The sequence below is a fragment of the Felis catus genome, chromosome B4, assembly GCF_018350175.1.
Source record: "Felis catus isolate Fca126 chromosome B4, F.catus_Fca126_mat1.0, whole genome shotgun sequence".
In the NCBI taxonomy this organism is placed as follows: domain Eukaryota; kingdom Metazoa; phylum Chordata; class Mammalia; order Carnivora; family Felidae; genus Felis; species Felis catus.
This window is the reverse complement of record NC_058374.1, coordinates 134619179-134632804: the sequence shown is the minus strand read 5'-3', so window position 1 is coordinate 134632804 and position 13626 is coordinate 134619179. Positions and strand designations below refer to the sequence as shown.

General features: G+C 52.5%; 1 protein-coding gene across 2 annotated transcripts; it reads left to right on the top strand.

Annotated features, from left to right (window-relative positions):
- Positions 1-99: 99 nt before the first annotated feature.
- On the top strand, positions 100-12893 carry TOB2 (transducer of ERBB2, 2). 2 transcript variants are annotated; one of them, XM_045062437.1, is made up of 3 exons: positions 100-1856; positions 3297-3352; positions 8860-12893. In XM_045062437.1, exon 3 carries the CDS (start codon positions 8961-8963, stop codon positions 9966-9968), a length of 1008 nt encoding a protein of 335 aa, XP_044918372.1. In that variant the 5' UTR covers positions 100-1856; positions 3297-3352; positions 8860-8960; the 3' UTR covers positions 9969-12893. The 2 variants fall into 2 exon arrangements, with proteins under 2 accessions (XP_044918372.1, XP_011282546.2); XM_011284244.4 differs by lacking the exon at positions 3297-3352 and having other exon boundaries at positions 1251-1856.
- Positions 12894-13626: the final 733 nt, after the last annotated feature.

Genomic DNA, 13626 nt, shown 5'->3' with positions numbered 1-13626 from the left:
CAAACAAATGCAAACTGTTCGTAGCTGGAAACTTTTGGATTCCGCCACCCCACGTGGGTTCGGTGACTGCCGTTGGGCTGGAACCGTCTCGAATGAGAATAAAGGTTGGGGGGAGGGGAGAAAATTGGGGAATGGGCAATTGGGGAGACGACAACGCGCAAGCTTCCAGAGGCCCCGGATCTCGCCACCTGGCAGTCCAGTCCGCCTGTGACCTCACCTGGGCACAGCCTCCCTACCCCCAACTCCACGCCCCGCAGTCACAAAGTAGCCGAGTGCGGGGGCCCGAGCGTGCGGGCCTGGCGCACCCCATCCAGGGCCAGGAAGCCCAGCTAGGTCTTGCAGCCTAAGGGACCGTCGAGTTGGGGACCCCGGCACCCCTAACATGGGCAGGCTCCAAGCCCCGCCGGCGGGAGCTCTTAATAGAAGAAATGTGGCTCTCTCTAGTGCCCAGTACAAGGGTCACCGGCCGGGAGAAAGCAAACGGGAGGATCCCCACAAGGGCCGAGCCCCGCCCGGGGCGGGCCGGGGACGTGCTCGCGCGCCTGCGCGGAGTCGGTGTTGGCCTTCTCCGGTCGCGAGGTGATTGGGGGCCACAGGCGGCAAGTGGAAGGTTAACGTGGCGCTAGGCTCCCTCGCCTCCCCTGCCTCCTGCTCAGTGTGCCTTGGCCCCGGCTTCCCCTTCGCCCTCCCTTCGACATTAGCATCCCCCGACGAGGCCCGAGGCGCTGGGAAGACTCGAGCCAGCCCGAACGTAGGAGCGAAACGTTTCTAAAGCTCGCGCCGTCCCGTCAAAGGACAGTAACTGGGACGGTGCGGGAGCCGTGGGGGGTGGTCGGACGGTTAGACGCCCAGACCCGGAGGGACTCGCCAAGGTGCCCTGGAGTAAGGGGTCGGGCGACCGTCAGCGCCTGGGCAGGTGTAGGGCCCAAGCCACAGAAGTTGGGGGGAGAGAGTTACCCCTCCCCGCGACATCCATTCATCCAACACGTCTGAAGTGAGCAACTTGGTTCCAGTTCAGGCCCCTGCCCTCCCGGAGCTCGCTGTCTACCTGGGGAGAAACACTGTACCCAATAAGCACACTTTCAAAGTGATCTGGGGCATGAAGAAAATAACTGTGGCACGGCGCTGTGATGGGGAGGGGAAGCGGACAGCGTTACAGGCCGGCCAAAGGCAGCTTTGCTGGCGTCTGGGCTGGGATCTGAGTGAGAAGAGGCAGGCCACGGGACGGCGGGCGAAAGGGGGTCGCGGAGCACCCCCGAGTGGCACACGGCGCTTCGGGCCGCGCTGCGCGAGGGGTTAGGCCTCCCGGCGTGCTGAGAAGTAGTCCCGGCTCGGCGCCCGGCCCCGCCCCTGCAGGGCGGAGGGACGCATCACGCAGGGGTGGGGAAGCCGGATCCATGCGCAGGGTTGCTAAGGGTGAAACTTTTCATTGACTTTGCTCACTTCGGGCCGGGGCGCGGGAAGGTGCGGGTCGTTGCCGGAGAGAAGCGAGTGGCTCGGGCGACGCGGGGCCAGAAGGGCAGGACCGCCCGCTGGCCAGAGCCCGGACCGTCCTCCGCCCTGCGACACGAGCCGCCCTTCGGTCCGACATCCCCGCGCCGTCGCCGCCGGCCGGCCCGCCCGCCTTCCGTCCCCCCTTGGCCGAGCCTGACCTCCAAAAAGCTGAAAGAATTATTATTGAGAATCATAGCCCCAAACTCCCTTACTTGCTCCCAACCTTCAACGAAGAAAAAGACCCATCAGCCTCCGGCCCGGCGGCGCCCGGGAAGGAAGAAAGAACGACCACCGTACCGCGCCCCGGACTACCCTGGAAGGGAGAAGCCACCCTGAACGGCCCCGCCGCCGCGGAGACCCGAGTGAGTGCGTGGGGGGCGTGCGGGCGGGGGAACCCTCGAGACGCCTTCCTTCACCTCCGTCCCACTCCGCTCTTCGCCTTGCTGGACGCTGCACGTTGCTGTCGCGCCCCCACCCTGACGACTGGCCAACATTTTCCTTTCTCCTTCCACCTCCCCTGTAGAACCCCCCGCCCCCCGCCCCGTTTCCCCCGGTGCTCCTCTCTTCTCTAGGTTCGGAGTGTGGCCCCCTCCTGGGTGGGGTGCATTTCCTCCCCTCTCCGCCTCCCTCAGTTCTTCATATCGTAGAGACGCGGTAGATTTTTCCTTGATCTCCTCCCCCCCCCCCCAAAACATAACTTCCGCCACCATTAAATGAATCAGGAAAGAAGGGGACCCAGGCCTTGTTTTTCTGCTTCTTGTCCCGTGTGTGGGGAAGGGGGTGGTCATAATTAATAGGGTTTATTTCTGGGCCTGTGGAGCCGAGAGGTGGAAGGTGGACATCCCCTTTTGGACCGGTCAGTGGTGACTGTCTCCTGGCCGCTGAACCAGAATTCACCATTTTGGCCTGAGCTCTTTATCCTCTTTAGTGTTTTAAGGGAAAACTGTGCAGGGAGGGGGTAAGTACCTTTACAGCAATACCAAGTGAGGGGATTCTGATGGATCCTGGTGAGGTACCTGGGAGGAAGAGCCCTACTTTTAAGCTCCTTCCCCTCGTGTCCAGAGGATGGACTGTGCCCTTGAACAGAGAGGTGGGGGGAGGAGGGGCAGCTGGCAGGGCTTTTCCCACCCCGCAGAAGAACCAGAACCCTACAAAGTAGGCTTCAGGTTGGACCAGCGAAGGGGTTCTTGGGTGCCTGCTCAGTATCTTAACCTTTCTTTTTCTCCTTCCTGGCCACCCTACCCTGGGAGTGAGTCCCTCATCTTTGATTTTCCAGCAGAAAAGCACTGCTATTGCTTTCTTGGGCGCCTGCCCCATCCCCCTCTTAAGCAGTGGGAGAAAGAAGCTTGTGTGGGAGGGAGGATTAGGGAGGTTTAACACTGTTGGGGAGCTTTGCCGAGGATCTGGTAAGTCTGGTCATAGAGCAGGCCTTGCAATGGGAGGGGACTCACAAACAATTTCAAGTATTAGAATATGTTGTTCAAGTGTCAGATGTACGGTTTTTCCTTTCCTGCCCAGGAACCTTTTCCCATTTCCCTAGCTGGGTCTAGTTACTCTGAGTTGGATTAAAAGAGGGGTGAGGCTTGGGCCCTGCTGGCTTGGGGCCTTTTGATTGTCGGCCCGGCTCCTCCCCGCAGCTTAACTGGGAATTTCTTTGGCTGAGAGGACGGGAGAACTGGGTTTAGTTCCTGCCTTCCCTGGCTCTGGGGGTCCTGGAGCTGAGCCCGCTGGGCATTAAGTGAAAAGGCTTTTTTTTTTTTTTTTTTTTTTTTTTTTCCTTTTTGAATTCACTGTCCCTACAGCAACTCCAGAAGGAGACCACCCAGCCCAAGGAATACAGATTAAGTGGCAGTGTTGGGTGAGGCGCCGGAGGGGGGGGGGGGGGGGCGAGGGGGAGGGGGGATGGGAGGGGTGACCTTTATCTGTCCCACCCACCGCCTTCACCCAGAAAAAAACTCACTAGGAGATCTTTAATTCAACAGTCATGAGAGGCAGTGAAGAAAAAGAGGAAGGGGTGGGGAGAATTCAGCCTTACTTGAGGCCAAGACGCGAATACAGTGGGGTGGTACAATACGAGGAGTAGGCCTTATGGGTAGAATTTATATAAAATGTATTAGGCGGTGGGCGGGGTGGGGGGGCGTCCGCCACAGCGCGCATGTGCATCGGAAACTTTTCCTCGGTTCTCGGGACCTCGGCCAGCTCCCCTTACCGGGCATGCGTGATTAGCTGGCTGAACCTTCGCAAAGCACGCAGGGAAGTGTAGTGTACACAGAAAGTAGGTCACTTGCTCCAACGTGAGTATGAGGTTTCTGAGGACTACAATTCCCAGGGTACAGAGCGCGCCTTCGCTGCCGGCCTACGTTGGAGTGAAATCTTCCTGGCTTCGGAGTAATGGAGTGCCCCAGAAAGGGCCTTCTTAGTCTGAAGAGTTGGGCTTGCACAGTCCATGTTTGAGGGACATGGTGGAGACTCTGGCTGGGGTGTTGCGGTCAGTCAGCCCAAGTCCTGGAAGCCCTTCAACCATACCCGCCGGTCCTGTCATTGCGGGGTGGGGCCGGGCAGTCCCACTGAGCCGGCTCTCCTGGGCATCCGGTTTGTGGCACCTGCTGGCCTTGTCAAAACTGAGGGCCCCTCCTCCCTGACTCCTCTCTCCAGACTCTTTTCAGACTCTTTTGAATCTGATAGCGCTTCAGTTGTAGGACTATTCCGATGTTAGGGCTTGAGGTGCCTGGATTTTTTTTTTTTTTTTTTTTTTTTAATGTTTATTGATTTTTGAGAGACAGAGACAGAGTGCAAGCCGGGGAGGGGCAGAGAGAGAGAGGGAGACACAGAATCCGAAGCAGGCTCCGGGCTCTGAGCTGTCAGAGCAGAGCCAACTCGAGGCTCTAACCCAAGAAGCCTGAGATCATGACCTGAGCCCAAGTTGGACACTTAACAGACTGAGCCACCCAGGTGCCCAAGGTGCCTGGATATTTTTATAGGTTCTCGTGGTTTAGGGACCTGAGGATTTCTGTCACCATTATCCCTCCTTTTCCTCTTTAAACGTAGCTGCTTTTCTTCATAAAAATCCTCTATAGCATATTTGTCGTAAGTTCTTTCTGGAATCACCATTACCACATCACTGACTGCAGCAGCCGCCTTTCTTACCTCATTTTTGTCCTTAAGCATTCTTTAAAACACAAGTCAGCACAAGGGATCTGAACCAGAGATTAATTTTGCTGTTGGAAATAAAAAGTGAAGGAGAATAAGAGTCTAACGGAATTTGGACAGAATTTACTCTCACGTTTTCAACTTTCTAATATATTAACAAAAGATAGATTTTGCTATTGTTAAATACTTAGCATTGGATTTGGGGGGGGGTGTTTGCTTGGGTTTGTTTTTACTTTTACTTTTTGCCACCTTTCTGTCCTTTTGCACGTGAGTGAGGGTTGGAGGAGATCTTCGAGTCCTTCCTTGCCTCCTAAATCTACTTGTTCCTTGTGTCGAAGAGTAGTTATTGCCAAGCTTTCTAATCTTACCACATTTTTATGAATATTTTATATATAAGCTCTAGAATTTGCCCATAGCCTTAAAAAAAAAAAAAAAAAAAAAGAACAAACTCATCTGATTGGTCATTCTTATCTTTAGTTAAAGACAAGACAGCATCAGTGCTTTAATCCTCTGTTCCATAAGCTTCTTGAAGTCAAAATTAGAGCCTGAGCTGATAGAGCAGAAAATCTCATTCTGGTTGTCCAGCATTTTTGAAAGGTTCCACCCCACAGCCATCTGGCCTGGCCTGTTCTCCAATTAAAGAGGCAAAGACGGCATTATGTACTTCCTTATTTGTGTAGCAGCATCACTGAGGTATAAATTGGTGTGCAGCTTTAGTTGCTTATGCTGCAGAAAATGGTTAGCTAGGCAGGGCTGATGACAGTGGTTCTATTGTATTTTGGGGTGGGAGGCTTATTTCCCAATGACTTTGGCCTGCATTTAAAATGCTTCCATTTTGGGGCACCTGGGTGGCTCAGTCGGTTAAGCGTCTGACTTCGGCTCAGGTCATGATTTCGCGGTTCCTGAGTTTGAGCCCCACGTCAGGAGCTGTCAGCACATGCTCATGCTGTCTCTCTCTCCCCCCAAAATAAATAAACAATAAAATTGGTTTTTTTAATGTTTACTTATTTTTGAGAGACAGAGCATGAGAGGCAGAGGGGCAGAGCTAGAAGGAGTCACAGAATCCGAAGCAGGCTCCAGGCTCTGAGCTGTCAGCACAGAGCCCAACGCAGGGCTCAAACTCACAGGCTGTGAGATCATGACCTGAGCTAAAGTTGGACGCTTAACTGACTGAACCACCCAGGCGCACACCCACTTTTTTTTTTTTTTTTTTTTTTTTAGTTTATTTTTGAGAGAGAGAGAGACAGAGCACTAGCAGGGGAGGGGCAGAGAGAAAGAAGGAGAGAGAGACACACAATCTGAAGCAGGCTCCAGGCTCCGAGCTGTCAGCACAGAGTCCGACATGGGGCTTGAACCCACAAGTGGTGAGATCATGACCTGAGCCGAAATTGGACAGTTAACTGACTGAGCCACCCAAGCACCCCCCAAAAAATTTTTTAATGCTCCCATTTGGGGCACCTGGGTGGCTCAGTCAGTTAAGTGTCGACTCTTGATTTTGGCTTAGGTCATGATCTCATGGTTCATGAGTTGAAGCCCCACGTCAGGCTCTGCGCTGTCAGCAAAGGGATTCTCTCTCTGTCCCCTCTTTCTGCCCCTCTCCTGCTCGTGCTCTCTCTCTCTTTCTCTCTCAAAATAAATAAATAAACTTAATACATAAATAAAAATATTTTTAAAAGTAAAACAAAATGGTCCCATTGTGAAGATGAACTTTTAAGGGGAAGTTAACTTGGAAGTTACATATGCAGTAAAGTTTCAGGAGGCCTAGAGAGGTGTAGGAAGCCCCTTGGTCTGCTATACCAAGAGGCCATGTGGTGCTTTGGGAGAAGAGTCACGTCATATTTAAGTCTGTCTTATTTTTAAACACACTTTGAAAACATTGTCTTTAACTCCAGGCCTATTCTTGGGAACCAGTGCCAACTTTCTTCACACCTTTGTAATCTCCTCCATGTAGGACACCTCTGGTGGCTGCTACGGCCCTTATAGACTTCCATTCCTGGGGGCCAGCCTTGCATCTGGTGATGAACGCAATCCTTATCAACAGAAAACCCTCTACCGTTATCATTTTTTTTCCCTCTTTTAACCTAGAAGGACTCTGTTGACTTGGCATGTGACCCTCTGCTCAGACCTGAAATGAGGGTGGGATAGACTCGTAGCCAGTGTTATGTGATGCTCCAGATTGATCCAGTGCTGCTTCTCTGATACTCACCCCAGAGAGCTTTTGCCTGAGGATCCAGTCCTAACAATACCCCTAGGAGCCATGGCCCCAGTCCTGAGAATTACAAGGAAGTAAGCCGGGGCAGGTGTTCAGAAAACTTAGGATCCTCAAATGAAGAATTAGCAACTGATTATTCTCTGCTGGACCCAGAAGGGATTTATATTTATTTATTTACTTAAAAAAATTTTTTTAAGAGCGACTCTTTTAATTTTTTTAAATGTTTATTATTGAGAGAGAGCATGCGTGGGGGAGGGGCAGACAGAGAAGGGGACAGAGGATCTGAAGCAGGCTCGCACTGACAGCAGTGAACCTGATGCGGGGCTCAAACTCACGAACCATGAGATCATGAACTGAGCCGAAGTTGGACACTCTACTGAGCCATGCAGGCGCCCCTATTTACTTACTATTTTAAGTAGGCTCCAAGCTGCACATGGAGCCCAAAGCGGGGCTCAAACTCATGACCCTGATATCAAGACCTGAGCTGAGATCAAGAGTGAGACACTTAATCAGCTGAGCCACCAGTCACCACCAGAAGGGATTTTAATCAAAATCTAGCCCCACATCTATCACAGGGCAAAAATGCCCTTGATGGATCATGGATTAGTCTTGTCTCTGTGCTGAGCTCAGCAGCACATTCTCACCCAGAGGCTTGGCTAGAAACACGTTCTGGCCCTGCTGAACCTCGAAGGTGGTCCTTTTCGGTCTTCTCACGGCATGAGCCTGGAGCTGCCATTGTGGAGAAAGTGGGACTAGGATCACTGGCTCTCGGGACTTTACAGATCATCTTCCTGAGACACGAGGCTGGCCCAGACCTCAGAAATAAACCTTTTCGACCTCTGTGGGAGCTGGCTGTGAGAGAATCCCAAAATAACAATCTGAGTGTTTATCTTGGGCTGTCTCCTCTCCGGGGATCTCCAAACACTTGAGAAATCCAATCCGATGCCAAGGACAGGTGGTCAGACAGTCCCCAGGAGACTGAGTGATGATGGGTCCCCAGCTGGAGACTGCAGGGTGATGGAAAATTTCTTCTCTTTGCTGTCCTCATCACCTGCACTCCAGCCAGAAGTGTAGAGATTCCCTCAGGCCACACCAGTGCTGTTCTTAAGGATTTTTTGGCCTACAGGGCTTTGCTTCCCTCTCATTTCCTCTGCTTCCCTGGGACGGCCCCCTCGTCAGCGTTCCCTTGTTGGTCCACACCTCTGGTTAATGCAGGTCTTGACTTCTTCCTAGGGATCATGTTCTCGTCTCCATTCTTGGAGACGGCCTACACGGAAGTGCACCCTTTGGTTACGCTGTGGCGTTCTTACATCAGTTCTGCAAACCCAGAGTGAGCCAGAAAGCGTACATACTCAGGGAGCCCAGGATGACAAATTGGATGTGACTGGAGTCCAAGCCCCCACTGAAAAGTTGGCAGTGCTGCTTCCTGTTCAGTGATCTGTATCCCTTTCCATTTAAGGAGAAAAACTAAGGATTTTACACTTATATCTTGGCCTGTGACAGTTTGGGAGCACGACTTCACCGAGATGTTACAGAGATACATTAGCAAGAGCCTTCTCTTCTCCAGCTGAATTAGGGGCTCCTTTTTTTTTTTTTTTTTAAATAGCAGTTGTATAGTGTGACCCGGCTTCTCAAAATAGTGGAAGCCACAGCACTCCTTTAAAATTACTTGAATTCCTTTAGAATTTCTTTAGAATTACTTGCAAAACAGTAGCTCATTTTATCAAGTCTTTACTAGCTACCAGGTTCGGCATAAGACAGTTGACATCTTTGAGCTAACTTCATCTCCATGATAACCTTGTGTTACTGATGAAACTAAGGCTGAGAAAAAAAGTGGCTCGCTCTCAGTCACACAATTAAGCTGGTCACTGGTGGAGCAGAAAATGGGACCCTGAGTATATGTGGCCCGAAGCTGGTGCTTTTGTGCCTTTTGCCATTGAACCCCCTACCCTCTGGGCTTTCTGCATAATCTACTCATGATGCCCTTTGTTCTCATTTCTCAGAGCTCTCTGGAGCCCAAGGCTGCCTATCTTACGTCACCTGCCACTGCCCTTGGTTTGCACTCTTGCCGTGAGCTGACTCGCCACCTAGGAGAGCAAGGACCATGCAGCTGGAGATCAAAGTGGCCCTGAACTTTATCATCTCCTACTTGTATAATAAGCTGCCCCGGCGCCGGGCAGACCTGTTTGGGGAGGAGCTTGAGCGGCTCTTGAAAAAGAAATATGAAGGCCACTGGTACCCTGACAAGCCACTGAAGGGCTCTGGCTTCCGCTGTGTTCACATCGGGGAGATCGTGGACCCCGTGGTGGAGCTGGCCGCCAAGCGGAGCGGCCTGGCAGTGGAGGATGTGCGGGCCAATGTGCCTGAAGAGCTGAGCGTCTGGATCGACCCTTTCGAGGTGTCCTACCAGATCGGTGAGAAGGGGGCAGTGAAAGTGCTGTACCTGGATGACAGCGAGGGCTGTGTTGCACCAGAGCTGGACAAGGAGTTCAAGAGCAGTTTCAACCCTGATGCCCAGGTCTTCGTGCCCATCGGCAGCCAGGACAGCTCCCTTTCCAACTCCCCGTCACCATCCTTCGGCCAGTCACCCAGCCCCACTTTCATCCCCCGCTCCGCCCAGCCCATCACCTTCACCACTGCCTCCTTCGCTGCCACCAAGTTTGGCTCCACCAAGATGAAGAAGGGGGGTGCGGCAGCAAATGGCGGGGGCATGGCCGGCGGCGGGGCAAGTGGCCAGCAGCCTCCCCAGCAGCAGCCCCGCATGGCCCGCTCTCCCACCAACAACCTGCTGAAGCACAAGAGCCTCTCTTTGTCTCTGCACTCGCTGAACTTCATTGCGGCCAACCCGGCCCCTCAGTCCCAGCTCTCCCCCAATGCCAAGGAGTTCGTGTACAACGGGGGCTCTCCCGGCCTCTTCTTTGACGGGGCCGATGGCGGGGGCAGTGGGGCCGGCACGTGCAACAGCAGCGGCTTCGACGTGGCCCAGGTATTTGGAGGCGGCACCAACAGCCTCTTCCTGGAGAAGACCCCCTTCGTGGAAGGCCTCAGCTACAACCTGAGCACCATGCAGTACCCCAGCCAGCCCTTCCAGCCGGTTGTGCTGGCCAACTGACCGCCCACCCGCCACGGGGCCAGGAGCGCCCAAGACCACAGAAAAGAGAAAGGAAAAGAAAGGCCAAAAAAAGAGGAAAAGAAAAATACACAAAAAGATTTCCAGTCTTCGCACTCTGGCTTCTAGAAAAAAGATCCGGTCCAGGCATGGAGTGGGAGGGGGCTCCTGAAGCACCGAATCTGTTTAACTCAACCCCCTGCTGCTTTCCTGCCTGCCTCTGATTTATTTGATTGGTTTGGGTTTTATATTTTTTCTTTTTTTTTTTCTTTTTTCTTTCTTTTTTTTTTTTTTTTTACATGTAGTTTTCTATATAACATCTTTAATTAGCAGCTTCCTGTGCTAAGAATGGTCCAGATGTGAATTGCTGCTCCCTGTTCCCTCCCTCCCTCCCTCCCTCACACTGTTGAGGATCGCGTGTCCTCTCTCACAGGGAAGGAAGAGCCGGAAGAGGCGCAGCTGGGGCCTGACCCTGCCCAGAGCAGGGAGAGGCTGCCTTGTGTCACTGCCTCTATCACCCAGCTATCCTTTTACTCAAAGCCATCCAACCTCAGAGGGCCTTCTTGGGCCCTGCCACCCAAATAGGTCTGACCCCAGCACCCACCCCCCCGCCTCTCAGGCCTGAGACACGGGGAGCTGCTGACTGGCGACTTGACACCCTCCCACTAGAGCTGATGTCTGTGACTCCAGGTAGCACTCTGTCTGGTGGAACTGCTTTCATCTCTGTCCTGTGTTCCCACGCCACCATCCCCATCTGGCTCGGACTATCATCGTGGCCCTGGAGACCCATCCGTTGACACATGTGGCTCTTCATGCAGCCCCTTGTTCCCGGGGCCTGAGATTGTGGGTAACGGGGCGGGGGGGGGGGGAGGGCAGGTGTGGGTGTGTGTGCGCGTCCATGTGCGTGGTTTGCTGTCCTGTTTTAAAGGATTCCAAGCCATGTGAAACTACCCCCCCCCCCCGACATGATTCCAGGTTGCAGCAAGTGCTTATTTATGTAGGAGGCTGGGGAATGGGCCGGGCGGGTGGTCAGTCCCTTTTGTAGGGTGGGTCATGTGGTGGGGTGAGACTGCGGCTGAGCCTAAGACACTCCCAGGGGAAAATACTGCAGAAGGAACTGGTTTCCAGACTGCGGAGGGATCTGCACTTTTGTTTTTGACCAAAAAAAAAAAAAAAAAAGAAAAAAAAAAAAAAGAAAAGAAAGAAAAAAAAGGGTTAGCTGTGAGGGGCTGAGGGAATACCAGCCCCTGTTGCCTAAGAGAAGTCCCTGGACTCAGATCCTCCTATTTGGTGACCTTAACCCAGGGTGGGAGCCGCTCACCTGAGCACCCTGGGGGGGGGGTGGGAGTTTGGGTCAGTGCCTACAGTGGGCAGTCCTGAGCCTTCAATTGAGACTAATTAGTCTTTTGGTTGTAGATGTTATTTTAGTATGTTTCTGCCCCTGCCTGCATGAGAACTTCTTGGTACCTCTTGGCATCCCCTCTTACTGGCTGACCCGGTCCCACTTGGCCTTGATGCCGTGAGGAGTGGTTTCCCGGGCAGGCCAGGTTGGACAGGCATTTGACTATGGCAGGCGGTGCGTGTGGATTGTAAGAGAGCACCAGCTCCTGCCTCTGCCAGAAGAGGAGATGTTTCTCCCACCCAACCCTAGTGAACCAGCTTTCACGCGCCGATGCTTTGGCTGGTGGGCCACATGGCGGCAGGGCCCCCGTCACCAAAAAGTACCAAAGCCCTTGGCACCCCACCCCACCCCCACCTCCTCAGTGACCCCCCAAGTGGGCAACCCCAAGTGGCAGTGGGTCCGGCCCAGACAGACACTGCCAGCCTCCCCTCCCTGCAGTGGGCACCAGCTCTACCTCCCCCAGCGGGGCAATGCCCTGGCTCCTCAGCCCGGTATCCTCTGTCCCCTATGCTTCTCAGGGGCCAGCCCCATCCGGGCCACCCTCTCCCTAGCCCTCAGCTCCCGCGCAAGTGACAGGCCCAGGCAGATCGCTGCTCTCTGGGAAAGGTTGGATGCTGCCTTATTTATGCCCTCTTCCAGCCCCCCTTTCCCTCCCTCACGTGCACAGGTACCTACCACCCCCCAGTCAGCTTGTTTCTCACCACATCTAGGGAGAGGGGGAGATCGACCCCTTAGTGTCTTTTGAAATACGAAGAAAAATGTTTGTTCAGGAGCATGGCTCCAGTGCTGGACTCTTGGGCCCGGTTCAGTCTGTCTCGTCTCAGATCTAGGCATTTTTGCTTCAATTTTATTTTTTTTAAGGAAACAAAAACAAAACTCTGCACTAATTTACCTGGTTTCGTAGGAAAACTTTTTTTTTATTTTTTACATTTTTTGGTGTCCGTTTGTATTGAATAATTTGCTACATTTGTAAAATGTAAGAGGTATATATAATATATGTATATTTCTAACGTAAAAAACGTAATTTTTTTCTTTTCAAGATTTTTTCTTAAGAGGAGAGAAACGATATTTTTTCAGGAAAAACAAACTTTAAAATAAAAAAAGAGGAGAATTAAACCTATTTCTCCCCTTTCCCCATCCTCTCTCTGTCTGTCCCTCTTTCCCAGGAATAAATCAAAAGGTGGATCGTCTTGTAAAGAATGTAAACTCTTAGTCCAGAATGATGTATTTTTCTCGATGCAGTGAGCTATAGATTCTCTAGTTTGACCCCTAGGGATGGGAAGGAGGGCATTGAGGCAACGTGGAGAGGAGCTTGGGGGAGCAGGGTAATGAACTTGTTTTCTTTAGTGAAGGAGGAATACAATCAAGCGTTTTGTATTCAGAATGTTGTGCAATATTTTGGAATGGGACATTGGTGTGTTTAGAGATTTAGTTTAAAAACAAAACAAAAAGATTGATCAAATCTGTACAGTTTATATTGTTCCAGATTTTTTTAAGTTTGTATTAAAAGCATGATATATAATAGCCTTCTGCTTGCTCCTGGCTTGTTTTATTTGGGGGCCCCTCTTAGGATGGAGAACGTGGGAGCAACCCAGCCTCCGTTGGCTTCAAGAGACCGCTGGTCCTCCTGACCTGACCCCTTAGGAGGGCCCACGTGCCACAGGCCCCTTTTGACCACCTGTCCCATCAACCCAGGATGTGGAGTCCCCACTTCCAAGGGTTCTTTTCCACTGGAAGTAGGCTCCCCAAGGTTGGGAACTGCCCAGGCTCCCTCTGCTGATAGGTTGCGGAGCCAGTACTGGCAACAGAGCCCTGAGAACAGGATAACTTCGTGGCTTTTTTAGGAATGGCCTATTCCTCGGAGGCCGAAGGAGGGATCGGCCTCCAGCCTGCTCTAGATCTAGTATTTGCTGACCTCAGACCGCTAGACCCTTAGAGGTGGGTAAGGATGAGAAGAGCCACCTAAGTCTGGTTCTGTCCAAAAACCTGGTTCTTGGATTCTGGCCCTTCTCTTGGCTGGGCAGTTCCAGAGCCTGGGGCTGGGGAAGAACTCAGCCACCTCCCCCCCCGCAGGGCCGGCCTGTATAATGCCGTGCCTCACCGGGGAAACCACTTCCTCTGGGTACCGCCGTGGCCCCCAAGTTGAAGAGGGCATCCAGGTATTCAATGAATCTTTGACCCTCATAGCAACCTGGGGATAGAGGTGTTACCTCCACAGTACAACTGAAAACAGGGCTCCGAGGTGGATTACCTGCTCAA

Coding starts and splice junctions, on each gene's coding strand:
- TOB2 (XM_045062437.1), top strand. CDS start 8,961: ATGCAGCTGGAGATCAAAGTGGCCCTGAACTTTATCATCTCCTACTTG.